The sequence below is a fragment of the Trichomycterus rosablanca genome, chromosome 1 (genome assembly GCF_030014385.1).
Source record: "Trichomycterus rosablanca isolate fTriRos1 chromosome 1, fTriRos1.hap1, whole genome shotgun sequence".
Taxonomy (NCBI): domain Eukaryota; kingdom Metazoa; phylum Chordata; class Actinopteri; order Siluriformes; family Trichomycteridae; genus Trichomycterus; species Trichomycterus rosablanca.
The window spans coordinates 25,788,382-25,806,292 of record NC_085988.1 but is presented as its reverse complement, the minus strand read 5'-3'; the positions used below and the strand labels follow the sequence as shown (position 1 = coordinate 25,806,292).

At 36.9% G+C, this 17,911-nt stretch overlaps 2 protein-coding genes across 2 annotated transcripts in view; both read left to right on the top strand.

The window, feature by feature from the left end:
• Nucleotides 1-17,911, top strand: part of adad1 (adenosine deaminase domain containing 1 (testis-specific)) — a 162,802-nt gene that overhangs the window by 63,154 nt on the left and 81,737 nt on the right. The window lies entirely within an intron of this gene.
• LOC134319902 (interleukin-17B-like) lies at nt 8,655-13,078 on the top strand. The gene is made up of 3 exons (XM_063001177.1): nt 8,655-8,675; nt 10,313-10,629; nt 12,835-13,078. The coding sequence occupies exons 1-3, from the start codon at nt 8,655-8,657 to the stop codon at nt 13,076-13,078; spliced, it is 582 nt and encodes a 193-aa protein (XP_062857247.1).

The window sequence follows — 17,911 nt, the reverse complement described above, 5'->3', positions numbered from 1 at the left end:
ACACACATTGTCCATTTTATCAGCTCCACTTACCATTTAGAAGCACTTTGTAGTTCTACAATTACTGACTGTAGTCCATCTGTTTCTATACATACTGTTTTAGCCTGCTTTCACCCTGTTCTTCAATGGTCAGGACCCCCACAGAGCAGGTATTATTTGGGTGGTGGATCATTCTCAGCACTGCAATGACACTGACATGGTGGTGGTGTGTTAGTGTGTGTTGTGCTAGTATGAGTGAATCAGACACAGCAACACTGCTGGAGTTTTTAAATACCGTGTCCACTCACTGTCCACTCTATTAGACACTCCTACCTAGTTGGTCCACCTTGTAGATGTAAAGTCAGAGACGATCACTCATTTATTGTTGCTGTTTGAGTTGGTCATCTTCTAGACTTTCATCAGGGGTCACAGGATGCTGCCCACGGGGTGCCGTTGGCTGGATATATTTTTGGTTGGTGGACTATTCTCAGTCCAGCAGTGACAGTGAGGTGTTTAAAAACTCCATCAGTGCTGCTGTGTCTTATTCAATCATACCAGCACTACACACACTAACACACCACCACCATGTCAGTGTCACTGCAGTGCTGAGAATGATCCACCACCCAAATAATACCTACTCTGTGGTGGTCCTGGGAGAGTCCTGACCATTGAAGAACAGCATGAAAGGGGGCTAACAAAGCATGCAGAGAAACAGATGGACTACAGTATGGTAATTGTAGAATGTTATGGCTGATTTGTGTACACAGCAATGCACTGTTAGAGGTTGTTGCAGCAGGTGGTGTTTATAGAGCACAGCTCTGGTGTATGGTTCTCATCCACAGTCACATTTTTCCCCACATCACGTTATAAAACATCTGAGTAAATACATTTCATTATCTGAACAGTTTTCCTCGGATCCTTAATGCACCTTAACTCCACCCTGACCAGAAACAGATGAAGTAATACATAAATAGGGGACGTAAAAGAGAACCAGAGATATTACAAAAGTATTAAAAAAATGGCAAAGTCTGTCCAGATGTAATCTCTTTTTGTTTGTACCAAAAGAGGACCGTATAATAGCTCAAAAAAAGGTACTTGTGGTTCAGGGGAAAAAGGTATTGTACTTCTAATAAAAAGGTCAAGGGGTAAACCCACAATGGTTGCATTTGAGCAAAGTCTCTAACGCTAAATGGCTCATGTGTAAGTTGTTTTGGATGCAGTGGCTGAAAGAATCTGATCACTGCTAATAATCTTCCAGCATATTTGAGCTGCAATAAAAAAAAAAATATTAGCCGCTCAGGTGGTGCAGCGGTAAAAACACACGCTGCAACCAGAGCTGGGATCTCGAATACATCATACATTCAATAATATATTCTTCTGTATATCTTGTTCCTACCACTGCCCATGTCCTGTAAATAATGTATATCATAGATGCTGTTTCTCCTGCACTTGCTGCTTATTGCACTTCTGGTTAGATGCTAAACTGTATTTCGTTGCCTTGTACTTGTACATGTGTAATAATAATAAAGTTGAATCTAATCTAATCTAATCTAATCATAAAACATGAACATTGAGATTTCCAAGTTGTTTTTGTACTCTAGGTTTATCCTACAAATAGCTACATATTTGAATGAATGAATGAATTAATGCCTGTATCTGTCATATATACATATACTGGTGTACAGTACAACAAAATTCTTTCTTCACGTATCCAGCTTGTTTGGAAGCTGGGGTCAGAGCGCAGGGTCAGCCATCGTATGGCACCCCTGGAGCAGAGAGTGTTAAGGGCCTTGCTCAAGGGCCCAACAGTGGCTGCATGGCAGAGCTGGGATTCGAACTCTCAACTTTTCAGTTAATAGAACAAAGCTCTACCCACTAGGCTACCCCTGTCCCCATTATTTAGATAAATAATGGTGGATTTACAGTAAATGGTAAAAGAAAAATAAAGAAATGAGGTCTCAGAATCTATAACATACTTACTGCTACATTAGAATGCCGGCTCTCCTGAGAACTATATTTACGTAATACAATTACTACTAGTGCTAAAAGGCTAAAATAATCGTTTAAAAACATCTAAAAACTGGAACTGAAGAAATGTAGATGCTGGGTAAATCTTTGGGTTGCCAGGTATGTAACGCTGCAAGGAAAGCTTTTTAGATAAATCAACTCTCTAACCACAAACCTAATATCCGGAGTTCATAAAGTTTTAAAGGAAATCTGATTGAACCTTTTGTCGAATGTGAACAAACTAGATCTATTTGACTGAACAATAACCTCACAACTGGTTTTGATTTATGGGTGTATGAAGAAAAAAAGAGGGGGTGGCTGAGAGAAACAGAAAGAGTGTGAGAGAGAAATCCGTGTAGTAAATAATGGTGTGATGTTTTCAAACAAAAATGATTTTGTGTTATCCTTTTCCCCTCTGGGCAAAAGGTTTGCGTCAGAGTTGTGTGCACTTATTAGTGGTGTTAATCACAAAATTGGATGTTACCCAGATTTTTTGCTGTTTGCTACTGATATTATGCACTGATCAGCCATAACATTAAAACCACCTCCTTGTTTCTACACTGTCCATTTTATCAGCTCCACTTACCATAAAGAAGCAGTAATTGTAGTTCTACAATCCTAGTTCTACAATTACTGACTGTAGTCCATCTGTTTCTCTGAATGCTTTGTTAGCGCACTTTTATGCTGTTATTCAATGGTCAGGACTCTCCCAGGACCACTACAGAGTAGGTATTATTGGGTGGTGGATCATTCTCAGCACTGCAGTGACACTGACATGGTGGTGGTGTGTTAGTGTGTGTTGTGCCCCATGGGCAGCGTCCTATGACCACTGATGAAGGTCCAGAAGATGACCAACTCAAACAGCAGCAATAGATGAGCGGTCGTCTCTGACTTTACATCTACAAGGTGGACCAACCAGGTAGGAGTGTCTAATAAGAGTGGACAGTGAGTGGACACGGTATTTAAAAACTCCAGCAGCACTGCTTTATCTAATCCACTCATACCAGCACAACACACACTAACACACCACCACCATGTCATTGTCACTGCAGTACTGAGAATGATCCACCACCTAAATAATACTTGCACTGTGGTGGTCCTGTGGGGGTCCTGACCATTGAAGAACAGAATGAAAGCAGGCTAAAACAGTATGTAGAGAAGCAGATGAACTACAGTCAATAATTGTAAAACTACAAAGTGCTTCTATATGGTAAGTGGAGCTGATAAAATGGACAATGAGTGTAGGTGTAGGAGGTGGTTTTAATGTTATGGCTGATCAGTGTATACCAGTATACTCTCAAACAGATTGTGCAAGTTTAGGATGTGTTAAATTCATTTACTAATGAATCATTTCTTAGATACTGCCTTTTTGATTAGGTAAGCTGGGTCCAAAGCGAAAGGGAAATATACCCTGGATGGGACATCAATCCATCATTGGGGAATGACAGAGTATGCACTTCACCTATGGGCAGGTTTTTGGGAGGTGGCAGAATTCTAAAGTACCTGGGATAACATGCCAACTTGAGCAAGAAATCCTAGGGCTGAAATTAGTATTTAATATTAAAATTGACCAAATACAGTGAATTTATAATTTCAGAATCAAACTTGAATTGAAATCCCTGAAACTGTGATCGAAGAACGATACCAGCTGCACAATTATTTTAGGTTATTAAGAAACAAGAAAAAAAAATCTTTAGCTCTGTAACCAGGGGATCTTTAGTAGCAGTCTAGACCCTACATACACAGCCAATATACAACAATGACATTGCACCAGAAAATTACAAGACAACACATAACCTTTCATTTATTTACTTAATTAAATAAAGCAAAATAAAGAAATAAAAAGCATGATTTACCCTGCATTAAAAAAACATATATTTAAAAAGAGAGAGAAAACTTAAGTCTTCTATGAGGAGCATCTAAGAGTACATATGATTTTTTAAATGTTTTTGCTCTATCAGGGTACACAGAGCAGAAGAGAGTTGCTGTATCCCAAATATCACACTACTAATATTATTCACACAGTTGGCTACTTTTTTAACCAATGGTTAAGTTACTATTCTGGAATACAGTGGTACCTTGAAATTTAACGTCAGTTGGTTCTGGGAGTGGCATTGAGATTTAAAGACGTTGAGTTTCAAGGTATTTTTTCCCATAAGGATGTATGGGATACCTGTTAATGTGTTCCATTGTCCCGTGGAACTGCATATATTTTAGGCTAATGTAAAATAATTGGATTGTTTTTTACACTTATGCACCAAAAATAACACAAATATAATATACAAAACACTGAAATACAACTGAAAAACAGTTAAAAATCAATATAAAAATACAATAAAACCTGCACTCTACCTTTAGTTTTTTATTGTTTCCTTATGCTTCTTAATTAGTGGAGAGAACAAATAAGCAGTGATAATTAAGAGAGGTTTAGTGTTTCTATGTCGTTCTTTTAATACATAAAGTTACAGTATTCTTTTTTTTAACGATAAGTGTTTTAGACTCTTGGAAAAGCTGATTCTTACAATTTCTCAGAACCTCAAGCTATAACAGAAGTTTAAAAGTGAAACAGTGAAACCTGTGGAGGTTTCAGAGTAAAGTTGATGTTATTCCACACAAATGCAGGTTCGTCTCATGTTCACATGTAGTTTTACCGCACTGCTCAAGGCCGAGCACTGAGCAAAGCAGCAGTTGCACACACGTTGAGTTTAATGCCAAGTTCACACTACACGACTTTCTGATTTGCCGGGTCGCTGTACAGTTCACACTACACAGCTGAATCTTTTGCACTCGGGAGCCTTTCAGTCGGTGTATATTTCACACTACACGACTAATCGGGAATAAGGGGGTTTCACACTACACAATCTATCACCAACTGGAATCGCAGGCGAGCTTCTCTGATCTCACAAACGAAATTTTTTTTTTTTTACAAAAACACACGTGAGAAGTGACGAGGAGTTTAATGATACCACGTCCAAAAATGCACGTCAACAAGTAGCGAGTGATCAAAGTTTGTGCGCTGATGTGCAGCGTAAAATCAAAGAGGAACAATAAATGAATCTGAGTGGATCTGGCAACACGAACAGTTTGGATTGTTCTATAGTAAGTTGGAGGTTAATTAATATTTTTGCAATGCAGCGTTGGTGTTTTGTAGAGAACGATAAAGTCAGAAATACTGTAAAACGTGTGTGCCAGTTGTGCAACTCAGATAAGATATCTGACATGCTAGAAATCTCGATTTGGTCGCCGAGCGCTCGGTGACTGCTCGGTGAGCCGGTTGGATCGAGTTGTTGAGTAGTTCACACATAGTGATTGAGAGCCGAGTTTTGATCGCCGAGCAAATGCCGAGTTGCTCCCGAGTTGGTAAATCTAGCGCCGACCAGTCGCCGAGCGAAAATCTGGGCAAGAATCGTGTAGTGTGAACTAGGCATAAGGGAAATGTTGAGTTTAAGGGTACAAATTTCTCGACGAAGGGCGCTGAGTTTCAGATTTTGAGTTTTGGGGACGTTGAGTTACAAGGTACCACTGTATAGAAAAATATAGAACATATGATTCCCAGGTGGAGCGGTCTGAGTCTTTTCTGTGTGGAGTTTGCATGTTCTCCCCGTGTCTGTGTGGGTTTCCTCCGGGAGCTCCCACAGTACAAACACATGCAGTCAGGTTAAATGGAACTAGGTGTCAACGTGTGTGTGTGTGCGTGTGTGCATGTTTGCGTGCGTACATGTTTGCCTTGTGATGAACTGGTGACATGTCCAGGGTGTCTCCTGCCTTTTGCCTGGTAAACTGTACCCACCGCAGCCCTGAATAGGATAAAACAGACAATAAAGGAATAAATGATGAATGAATGTGGATTGAGATACTGATCTCCAGCTCACCGGCTAAAACAATGTCTATCTGCGTGCAACTGAAACTTTACACCTTAAGTGCTTGATTTTTATTAATTTGGACTTTCGATCCCTCAGACGCCACTACATTGTTGACGCTATTGACACAAAGCAGATACCATATATTAACAACCAGAAATGCTGCATGACTTCTTTGAGCTCCAGCTTATCTGAATTAAGACTGATGCAACATGTGCTTTGGTCCAACATGAGCACTGTCGCCTCACAGCAAGAAGGTCCTGGGTTCGATCCCCAGGTGGGGCGGTCCAGGTCCCTTTCTGTGTGGAGTTTGCATGTTCTCTTCGTGTCTGCGTGGGTTTCCTCCGGGTGCTCCGGTTTCCTCCCACAGTCCAAAGACATGCAAGTGAGATGAATTGGAGATACAAAATTGTCCATGACTGTTTGATATAACCTATTGAACTGATGAACCTTGTGTAATGAGTAACTACCGTTTCTGTCATGAATGTAACCAAAGTGTGTAAAACATGCCATTAAAATCCTAATAAACAAACATTATATATGAGCACAGAAAAGTTTGGTGGCAGTCACAATCACTAAACAACTGGGTGCCCATGTCTCTAAGGTGAAATACATATTATATGGGTCTATATAAAAAGATACTTGAACTTTTTCTGTATTGTCCACAGATATCATAGCCATTAGTAGTCCAGAAAATCATGCACTGTTGGTCAGGATGGATTTCAATCTGGTCTCCATATCACTCAAAGCAATACCAGGCAATCTTGGGCATGTGAGCTTATTCAAACTGTTATGCACTGAAACCCTAGCCTGTTTTGAATTAGGGATTACTAAACCCTTGTTTGCTTGTTGATATTAATACTAGGGCAAGTTGTAGCCTATAGTGGTTAAGGTACTGGACTAGTTCAAGCCCCACCACTACCAGGTTGCTGCTGTTGGGCCCTTGAGCAAGGCCCTTAACCATCAATTGCTCTGTATACTGTAACTGTAATGTAAGTCGCTTTGGATAAAGGCGTCTGCTAAATGCCGAAAATGTTAATGTAAATGTTTTTTTTGTTTTTTTACCAATAAATTAATAATCTAATTCATAAACACACAACTTGTGAAGGAATTCAAATTTCTAAACATTTTTCAAGGCCAAAGAAGCATTGACTTGCCAATCAAAATGATTAATCCTCTTGAGGTTTGATATAAACTGTATTTATTTGTTCTTTTTTAAGCTTCTTGTATGCACCAAATCCCTAAGTAGACAATGTTGCTTACTGCACCTTTGAGTCTTTTAAAAAGGATAAGATTCTATGATTATTCCCAACTAACTTCAAATAATGTTTGAAGGATCACAGAAGCATATAAATGTATTCAAAGGGTATTGAGCTGCCTATGTAGACGATTTTCTTTTGTTCGTCACAATATAGAGATAAGTAGTCTATATTACATTTGTTTTTTCTCTCACTTAAAACACAAGATGTGTTTCTGGACTTGTTTCATTTTTACAGGTGGGTCTTTAATTCTTCTCTTTTGAAGCTGAATTGCCCTAACCTGCCTTATAACAGGTGTTCTTTCTTTGGTCATCTCAATAGGATCTATTGAAAACATGAGCATGCCAATAAAGGAGAGGATCAAAGACAAAACCTCGGATGGCTCATGTCCGTAGTGGCAGGCACTATTCTGTGAATGAAAGTTCCCAGAGTGCATCTATAGACCTTCAAAGTGCTGTTTGTTTGCTTTGTGTGAACAGGGTTTATGAACTTCCTGAAAAAGAAATAAAAGGTGTATTTGAGTAAAAAGGGGGGAGACATGGAAAGCACAAAGTAGAAGACATAAAGTAGTGATGATTCAAAATTTCTTACCCACTTAGACTACAAATAATACAAAGTGGAAGTCATAAAGTAGCGATGATTCAAATTTCTTGCCCACTTAAGACTGTGAATAATACCCAGCTCCTTTTGTTCTAGTCTAAATATTTTGCACAAAATTTTAAAAACATGTGCATAATACATGTTGTTCTGAACTAGTATGAACAAGTAAAGTCAATAATTATTTGTATTCAGTTATAATGCGCCAGTGCTGTGTTTCATACTTAGCAGTATACAGTCTCTACCACTACATCCTGATGCCAGTAATAATACAAATGGGGGATTGTGTTTCCTCAGCGGTCAGAGTACTGGCCTGCTAATCAAAAGGTCTCTGGTTCAAGCCCCACCACCACCAAGTTTCTGTTTCATATTGAGCATCTGAGGAAGGTCCTTAGTTGTTTGCAATATATTCAAAATGAAAAGTAAATCACTTAGGATAAAAGTGTCCACTAAATGCTGTAAATGTAAAAGATACCTTAGTTTACTTAGGAAGGTTGGGAGTTTAAATCTCAGCTCTTCCAAGCTGCAAACAATTCGGCTAAGCTGCAAGTCGCTTTGGATAAAAGGATAAAAGTGTTTGCCAAATAAATAATTATAATTAAAACTGTAATACTTGATACAATACAGGCTACATTAATTAATATCAACAAATAAAAGATGCAACCTTATTTTATTACATAAGAAACCTAACCATAAAGAAATATATTTCATATTATGTGGTTTTCCCTATTTGTACAGCAGCAATGGTATGTAGTGTATACTCACTGACCTCATTCACTGTTATGTTCATCTGGCTCCACCTAAAGCTGCCCAACACAGGTGTGTCCCTCCCTACATGTGACAAAACCAGGTATGAAGTGAAATGCATTCTGCTTGATTTCACCACAAGGGTGTTTAATGCAAAGGCTGAACACGTGTGCCAAATGTGATCACAGCAACTTGAGAGGAAACCATGCGCAAATTTTGGAATGGGGTAAGTACTGATGGAGAAAATATCTTGATCAATTTTTGTCATGTACAATATCAGGGAAAAGAATGACTGAAATGTTGTTGGTCTTTAGGTTCATGCATTAAATAGAAATATATAACAGTTAAAGCACATTTTATGTACATACAGCGAAATTGTATAGTTGATGTGTACTTTGTTTCTGAGGAAACAAGTATAGCCTAAATACAGTTGTAACAGGAGGACAGTTTACAGAATAACACGTTAAACATCTTTATAATGCATGTTATTAAATGTAATACATGTATCAGCAAAACTCAGTTTGAGGTATTCACTTTCTTAATTTGCTCATGTTTTTAAACATGATAATAACATGCATTGCTGTGATTACTGGTCTTACACACTGATGTAAAATGATTTTTTCCTAAAAAATATAAATACATGAATGTGTATTAAATTTCAGCTAAACAAATGTAAGAAATAAGAAGTATGTCTTGTTTTGAATAATTGTTGATTCTATTAAAACAATTATGAAGCCTGATAAATGTTGTTTATCAGGTTTCATTTTTGTTATTTATTTAATTTGTTTTATTTTTGATTACAATTTTAATTATGATTTTATTATTATAAAATCAAAAATCTATTATTTTTGGTTAAGATTTTTTTTTATTAAGACTTATTTTTCAGTGTGAGACTTTAAATTGTTAAATTTAAGTCAATTGATTTTTATTGTTCAAACTTTTGCTTTTGTATGTTTCTGTTTTACTTGCCCCATTTTAGTTTTGGTTAGAAAGTCGTAAAGTATTTTTTTTGTATTTGATCTTTACAAAGAAATACAGATGGGTAACAAACAGCACGTAACAGTAAAACAAATAATATGCAAAAAGTAAATCATTAATTATCTGCTGAATGTAAAATAGTATAATTGTGGGTTTATTTGAATATATAGAATATATTAAGTATTTTTTCTTGGAATAATTGCTATTTTAATTGTTCTGAGTTAGGAGTCAATATTTTCATTTCATATGCTATTTCAGCTTACTAAAATGTAGATTTACAAACAAAAAGGGTGTTTCCTGCATTTCACCCAATGAATCAGACCCACTGCAACCCTTATTAAAATTATATATGACACTATAGTTCAATTTAACTTCAGAAACTAATGATACTATTGTTACATAACATTCAGAAATCGCACACTAGGCTTGTTTGCTGCTTAACAAAAGAAATGTTTGAAAATGTCACTGCAGTGCTATGACAAAAACTATTGTGGCACAATGGCACAGCTGATAGAATAAGTGCTGCATGGCATCATGTGCTTTGGGAACCTGTTTTTGTTCACTGTCTGCATAAGGGCTGGTCTTTCCTTCCACTGCTTAAAAATGAACAGAAGGTGGTTTGGCTACTCTAAACTGCTTCGTGTGTGTTCAAAGTCTTGTGCCAGATCCACTGCGACCCTGACTACAATGAATTTGTCCTAAAAATTTATGTAAAGAGTAAAATAATAAATAACAATTGTACTTTGTCTTTAAATCCTTATAGAAAATACAGTGTATTCAAAGTTGCTGATTTTGTAAGAATACAAACTATTATTTCAACCTAAGATATTATTATGTTATTTTGATTTACCGATAGTTAAACCGATCTTACTGTGTTTCCACCAGCTCTTGATGGTGCTGATGCTGGCAGATGTTGTGCTGTCGGCGTTAGCGAAGAAAGAAGGGAAAGGACGGAAAGGTAAAGCAGAGAATCAGCAGGCGCAGCCGCAGCGCAACTCCACGTCCTTCAGTATCCCCCTCGACCCCATCCTGACCGGAGACCACACATCAGAGGCAGGGGAACACGAGGTGGATTTCGATAAGGCCATAGATGACATGGTGTCCCAGGTGAGGAACAATCCAGCTCTGTCCAAAAGCAAGTGCGTGGTGGACCGACACCTTTGGATGTCCAACACCCGGAGCCTTTCTCCGTGGTCATACAGGTGAGTCATTTTTTATTTCATTTATTATCCCCTTAATAACAATATGTAGTTTTTTGGGGGGTAGACAAATACGAAGTTTCCAGGGTTGCCAGGTATTTTCAAATTAATTTAAAAACTACAACCCTTTAATATCTTATTCTAAGTGCGTCTGAAATCTGAGAGTCCTAATGAAAAGCGAATAATATTGTTTTTATAGTATTAAATGGGTTTAACAATTTTTAAAATACTAAAGGCCAACTGTGCTGGAGACTGAACTTGTAAGCAGTAAATCTGTAAAAAGACTAAATAATTTATTCTGCCCCCTACAGACACAATTACATAATTGGAACATACTGTACATATTGGTCAGTTACATAATCAAAGCTGAAACTTTGTTTCTTATATACAGGTTGAAAGGGGAAAATATTGTATTTTTTAGTAATACAAGCTACACTGTATGTCCACAAGTATTTGGACACCTGACCATAAGTTTGTTGTACATAAAAAGCCAAATTGTCTTAAAATCGAGTGACCTTTATGTGATCTATAACAACAGCCATTCTTCTGAGAAGCCTTCTCACAAGACCTTGAAGTATGTGTGTTTGGTCAAAACAGAGTTTGTATGGCTGGCCACTGATGGTCAGGAAAGCCTCAACTGATGTTTCAGTTCATTCCTAAGCTGTTTAGGGGTCAGGGCTCTGTGCAGGCCACTGGAGTTTCTTTAAAAAAAGCTCTTTTCATTTATTATAGATCTTGCTTTGTACAGTCATGCTCTAAATGTAGTCCATCTTTTGTACTGACTATAGCCACTCTTTTGCTCCTTAAACTTTACCTCCCCCATACCTCATCTCTCACTCAAATGGGACCAATAGTGCACCATTCTCAGCACTGTAATGACACTAACATAGTGATGACATGGTAGTGTGTGCTTCATTAGTACAACAGGGATTTTTCAGTGCTGTTTAAACTTACTGGCCTCTTCATTAGGAAAGAAACTGTCATTATAGCACTCATTATAGGTGGACTGAACTTTTTCCCATCAAAATGTGTCTTAATTCTCTACTTTTTTTTATCTGCTCTTTACTCTTTTATCTTTCAACACTGTAGTCTTACAGGCAGTAAATCAGAAAATGGTGATATATACTTTTAATTTTAGATTGATTTTGAATTGTGGATTTTATTTAAGTCTACTTCAAAACTGATTTCTTTTTAAACCTTGACAGAGACTAAAAAAATGTCTGACTTATCTTTTCCCCTGGGATGTCAATACAGTAATTGGTCTGCAAAAAAGACAACAATCTATTTTTAAATATGACATTTGCATGACAAGTGTCATAATACATAATAATTCATAAAATTTACAGTATTATTTATAATAGTAAGTATAAATCCCCCCTTGCCCATTTGTGGTCATAATAGCCTCCACTACTCTGTAAAGGCTTTTTATATGAACTGTATTTGTGGAAATGTGTGCCCATTTAGTCAAAAGATCAGATGTGAGGTCAGGCACTGATGATGAGAAGGCCTGGCTCATCATCAGTGTTTCAATTCATCCCAAAAAATCAGTGAGATTAAGGTCAGGGCTCTGTGCATGCCACAAGATTTCATCCACACCAAGGTCATGAGCCATGTCTTTAGAGACCATGCTTAGTGCACAGGAGCAATCATGCTGGAACAGGAAAACATATTTTTAAGTGGTTGCCATTAAGTTATAAGTAAATAATTTATTTTATATAATTTCTTTAGATGTCTGTTAGCAGTGGGTGTGATTGAAATCCCTGAATTCTGTAAGTAGGATGAAGTGTACTTAAATGAGTTAAGATGTCTGTAACCAAATGTCTTTTTCATATACAGTTTTAGTGCTCCAGATATTTTTTTTTATTTTAGCTTATGCATTACAATACTTTTATTTATAAGTAAGACCTGAATGGTCTTTATTTATACAATTTTGTCACTAAATTTCTGCATTTTGGGGTAACTGAGAGCTCAGTGTAATTCTAAATTGAAGGTTCATGTTTTGTGCTTAGGAAAATTAGACTGGGATACAGCTTCAAAATCAGGTTTAAATCCTGTTCCAACTAATTATTTAACATATTAACGACACATAGGGAGCTCTATACGGCCAACAAATGGATTACTGTTGTAAGAAACACTTGTTTTTAAGGTTTTACCAAGATATGTCCAAATGTATCTGACATTACCCTATGTAATCATCTGTCCATTTAGAATCAATCATGACGAGAACCGTAGGCCTGTAGACATCCCAGAGGCCAAGTGTGCATGTGCGGGCTGCATAAATCCATTCACGATGCAGGAGGACCGCTCCATGACCAGTGTGCTCATCTATGCCAAGATTCCCGTCAGGCGACTCCTATGCTCACGCAAGAAGAAGAAGAAGAATAATTGTGTGCCCCGTTATCGGACAGTGGTGGAGAGCATTGCTGTGGGATGTACGTGCATAGCTGGCTAAACCAAATAACATCACATTGAACTCTCAGTCAGACAATGTTTTCTATTACTTGTAATAATGTGCATGATATGTATTGTTAATATCTTTTAACTATTTGTGTTAATAATAAAAAATTTTTTTTTTTTTGATAAATACTTAAAATATATCTCAACTTAAACATAGAAGCTGTTATTGCTATCCTATTGCTTGCATAGAAAACTTCATATTTTTATTATGTGTAAAGCATAAAAAAAGCATGTACAACCCCAAATCAGAAAAAGTTGGGACAGTATGGAAAATGCAAATACAATAAAAACGCAGTGTTCCTTACACTTACTTTGACTTTTATTTGATTGCAGACGAACCTGAAATATTTCTTGTTTTGTCTGCTCGACTTCATTTCATTTGTTATTAAACCTCCATTCCTGCATTTAAGCCCTGCAACACATTCCAAAAAAAGTTGGGACGGGGGCAATTTAGGGCTTGTAATGAGGTGAAAAAACTAAATAACGATATGATTTCAAACAGGTGACGACTCCGGACCAAAGACAAAAAGGACCATCCACACTGTTATTAGCAACAAGTCCAAAAGCCAGGGTCTGTCATGGTATGGGGCTGTGTCAGTGCCCTCGGCAAAGGTCATTTACACTTCTGTGATGGCAGCATTAATGCAGAAAAGTAAATTGAGATCTTAGAGCAACATATGCTGTCTTCAAGACGTCATCTTTTCCAGGGACGTCCATGCATTTTTCAACAAGATAATGCAAAACCAGAAGAGGAAGAAGAGGGTACGGGTATTGGATTGGCCTGCCTGCAGTCCTGACCTGTCCCCATTTGAGAATGTGTGGAGAATTTTGAAACGAAAAATGCGACAACAATGACCCCGTACTGTTGCACAGACCCCGACGTGTTTGCAGGAAGAATGGGACAAAATAAAAGCTGAAACACTAAATCACTTGGTCTCCTCGGTGCCAAAACGTCTTTTAAGTGTGGTGACGAGGAATGGACACATTGCAAAGTGGTAAATGCTTTACTGTCCCAACTTTTTTTAGAATGTGTTGCAGACCTGAAATGCAGGAACGGATGTTTATTAATAAATGAAAAGAAGTTGAGCAGATAAAACATGAAATATCTCAGGTTCATCCTGTCTGCAATCTAATAAAAGTCAGTAAATGTAAGAAACTCTGTTTTTATTTTACTTGCATTTTCCATACTGTTCCAACATTTTTTGATTTGGGGTTGTAAACAGACACAGAACTAGGCTTTGCATGTTGTGTTTAATGGCTTAACTTGCTGTTTCTGTTTTTCGTATTTTATATTGCTGTTTTGTGAAGCATGTCTTATGTTTTTGTTTATAATTATTTCAAGAAAGGTTAAAGTAACCCTAAATATAATTACATTTGATCACATTTTTATGATGATATCCTTTTGGCACATTTAATTGGAACAGACTGGGTAAATGTGTCCCTTCCACTTACTGCATTCTTTTAAGAATTATCTCAGATTTTAAAATCTCTTCGGTTTTAATCAAATATGTGACAAAAAATGTTGATTTGTGTTCCAATATGGAGATGTAGTAGTAATCCAGGGAAAGGGAAAGACTGCATGTACAGTTTGAAGGCTTTGCAAATTCATACAAAGTGTACAATATATATGTGCATTTTTGCCTTTTCTATCTAATTAATATTTTTAAATCACCAAGTCAATTTATTATTTAATATAAGAAAATTTTTTATTTTTTATATATATATATAGTGGTTGTGGTCTTCAGAACCAAAAATATTTTGGGTGACTTTAAGTATTATGCTTTGTAAATGCCTTATGAGCTCAGGGTTTTTTATTTTTTATTTTTTGCGTTGTGAAATATAACGTCTGTGCATAACTTTCACAATACGGAGTACATAATTTGTCAAAATAAAAATGAATAAAATAATAAACCACCTGTTAAACACATTGTAAAATAAATTTCTTGTACATATTTACAAGTGACTTCTGAATTTTCTGTATTCCCACTCATTAATTTATAAATTTTTACATTTTCAGCATTTAGCAGATGCCTTTTATCCAAAGTGACTTACAGTATACAGTCTAAGCAATTGAGGGTTAAGGGCCTTGCTCAAGGGCCCAACAGTGGTGGGGTTTGAACCGGCAACTTTCAGATTACAAGTCTAGTACCTTAACCACTAGGCTACAACTGCCCAACAGTTCACATAGACCACACATAGACCACACATATGTTCAGATAGACCACACAACAACCAATCACAAATCCTCTGAGAAGTACCCCAAACAGGTCATTTTAAATTATATCTTGTTTAAAAAGTATCCTAAAACAGATTAAGATCCACTGGCAGACACATTTAGTGGAGAAAATCTGATGTGGTGTCCTCACAATAGGATACAATTGACGTTTCCTACAAGTGTCTTCTTGCAATAAATTATGATGTGTCCTCTAGAGCAAGAAAAATATAATTTGTCTGTAACCATGCTTTGTTTTAATGAGTGCCCTTCCAACAGAAAAGGGTGACATTATAAAGTGTATTCTATGCCACCCCTGCTTGTCTCTTTCCAGTAGCGAGAATGGGATGCAACACTTTAAACACCCTCAACAGTTTAAGTGAACCTGTGCCCACTGTAACCTCAGATTCTTGTTCCAGAATGACAGAAGCGACAGAAGTGAAAACTGCTGTTCTGCTGTTGTAGCCCATTCATTTAGTAACCACTAGAGTGCAGTATTTTCTTAAATTCATGACTCCACTAAAAGATAAGTTTTGTTACTAACAACACTGTCAAATGAAACAGTGCCATGTCCTCCTTTGTTTGTTAGAATTTCAATGTTATGTTTTACACTTTGGCTACATTTATGGCAGGGCAGGTAGTTACTGGTTACACATGATTCATCAGTTCACAAGTTTAATGTCAAACACGATCAAAGGCAATTTTATTTTATTTTACCTATACTGTACACGTCTTTGGACTGTGGGGGGAAACTGGAGCTCCTGGAGGAAACCCACTCAGAGAGGGGAAGACGCAAACTCCACACAAAAAGGACCCAGACAGGTCCACATGGGAATTGAACCCAGGACCCTTTACTGTGAGGCAACAGTGCTACCCACCAAGCCACCATGTCACCCAGATTCCTGTTCTTGACTGGCAGAGGTAGAAATGGATCTACTCCTGTTTTAGCTCATCCAGACTAGATGTGTGGCGCACTCTGAGATACTTTTTTTGCTCACTATGAATGCAAAGAATGGATATTTCAGCAAGAATACTCTTTCTGTCAACTTAAACCAGTCAGTATATTCTCCCCTGACATCTCATCAACAAAGCACTGGATGGTTTTTTTTTTTCATTATTCTGTGTAAACCTTTTAGAAAATCAAGACAGACTGTCAGTTTCTGACATTCCTAAAGTCCAAACAAAAGACACCAACAACCATGCCAAAGTGAAAGGTATTCAGATGACATTTTTTTCCTTGTTGACATCTGATGTGAAAAAGCTGAAGCTTCTGACACATGCCATATGATTACTATTTTAACAAAGACAATATGAATGATGATCTTAACATATGAATGATTATGATTTTAACAAAGAAAACATGAATCAATGATTAAATAAACACACACACAGCTTATGTGAATTATTTAAATTACTATGTTCTAATTTGGTTTGTATTAAACGATATTTATAATCTCTTCATATATTTTGGAATGATGTTTTTGTATATATTCAGTATTTTATTTCATGTAAGATTACCTTAGTATTCAAAAACATTGTTTCCATTCATAAATACATTTTATTTTTTATACCATGTCAATAAAACAATTAAACATAATTTTGTGATATTATTTTTAAATCGATAAATGATCGTTTTGGTTGTATTTACTGTTCAACAATTAAAAAATGTTTGATCGAGCAACTTTTGATACCATTGGTAACCATTAGAGGGCAGTACCTCTAAACTTTCTGCCCTGTGTTAATTAATGGCCGTTACTTACTTACACTTATGCCAAGTTCACGCTACACCACTTTCCAAGTCGTCAGGTCGCTGTACAGTTCACACTACACAACTGGATCTCTTGTAATCAGGAGTCTTTTAAGTCAGTGTTGCTTTCACATTACACGACTGATCGGCGACTAGGTTCTGTCACGAAAACAAATGCAAGAAGTGACGAAAGGTTTAACGATACCAGATCCAAAAATGCACGTCAACAAGAAGCGAGCGATCAAAGCTGTGCGTAAAATCAAGGGAAAAAAATAAATGAATCTGAGTGGATTTGGCTACATGAACAGCATGGATTGTTCTGTAGTGAGTTGGAGGTTAATAAATATTTTTGCAATGCAGTGTTGGTGTTATGTTTTGTAGAGAGCGATAAGATCAGAAATGCTGTATAAAACTTGTGTGTGTGCCAATGTATTCTGATATAAACTATATTATGCCCCTGTCCCACCTTTTTTCAACGCCTCATTCAGATACAGTGGGGCCAAAAAGTATTTAGTCAGCCACTGATTGTGCAAGTTCTCTTACTTAGAAAGATGAGAGAGGTCTGTAATTTTCATCATAGGTACACTTCAACTATGAGAGACAAAATGAGAAAAAAAAATCCAGGAAATCACATTGTAGGATTTTTAAAGAATTTATTTGTCAATTATGGTGGAAAATAAGTATTTGGTCAATTACAAAAGTTCAACTCAATACTTTGTAACATAACCTTTGTTGACAATGACAGAGGTCAAACGTTTCCTGTAAGTCTTCACCAGGTTTGCACACACTGTAGCTGGTATTTTGGCCCATTCCTCCATGCAGATCTCCTCTAGAGCAGTGACGTTTTGGGGCTGTCGCCGGGCAACACG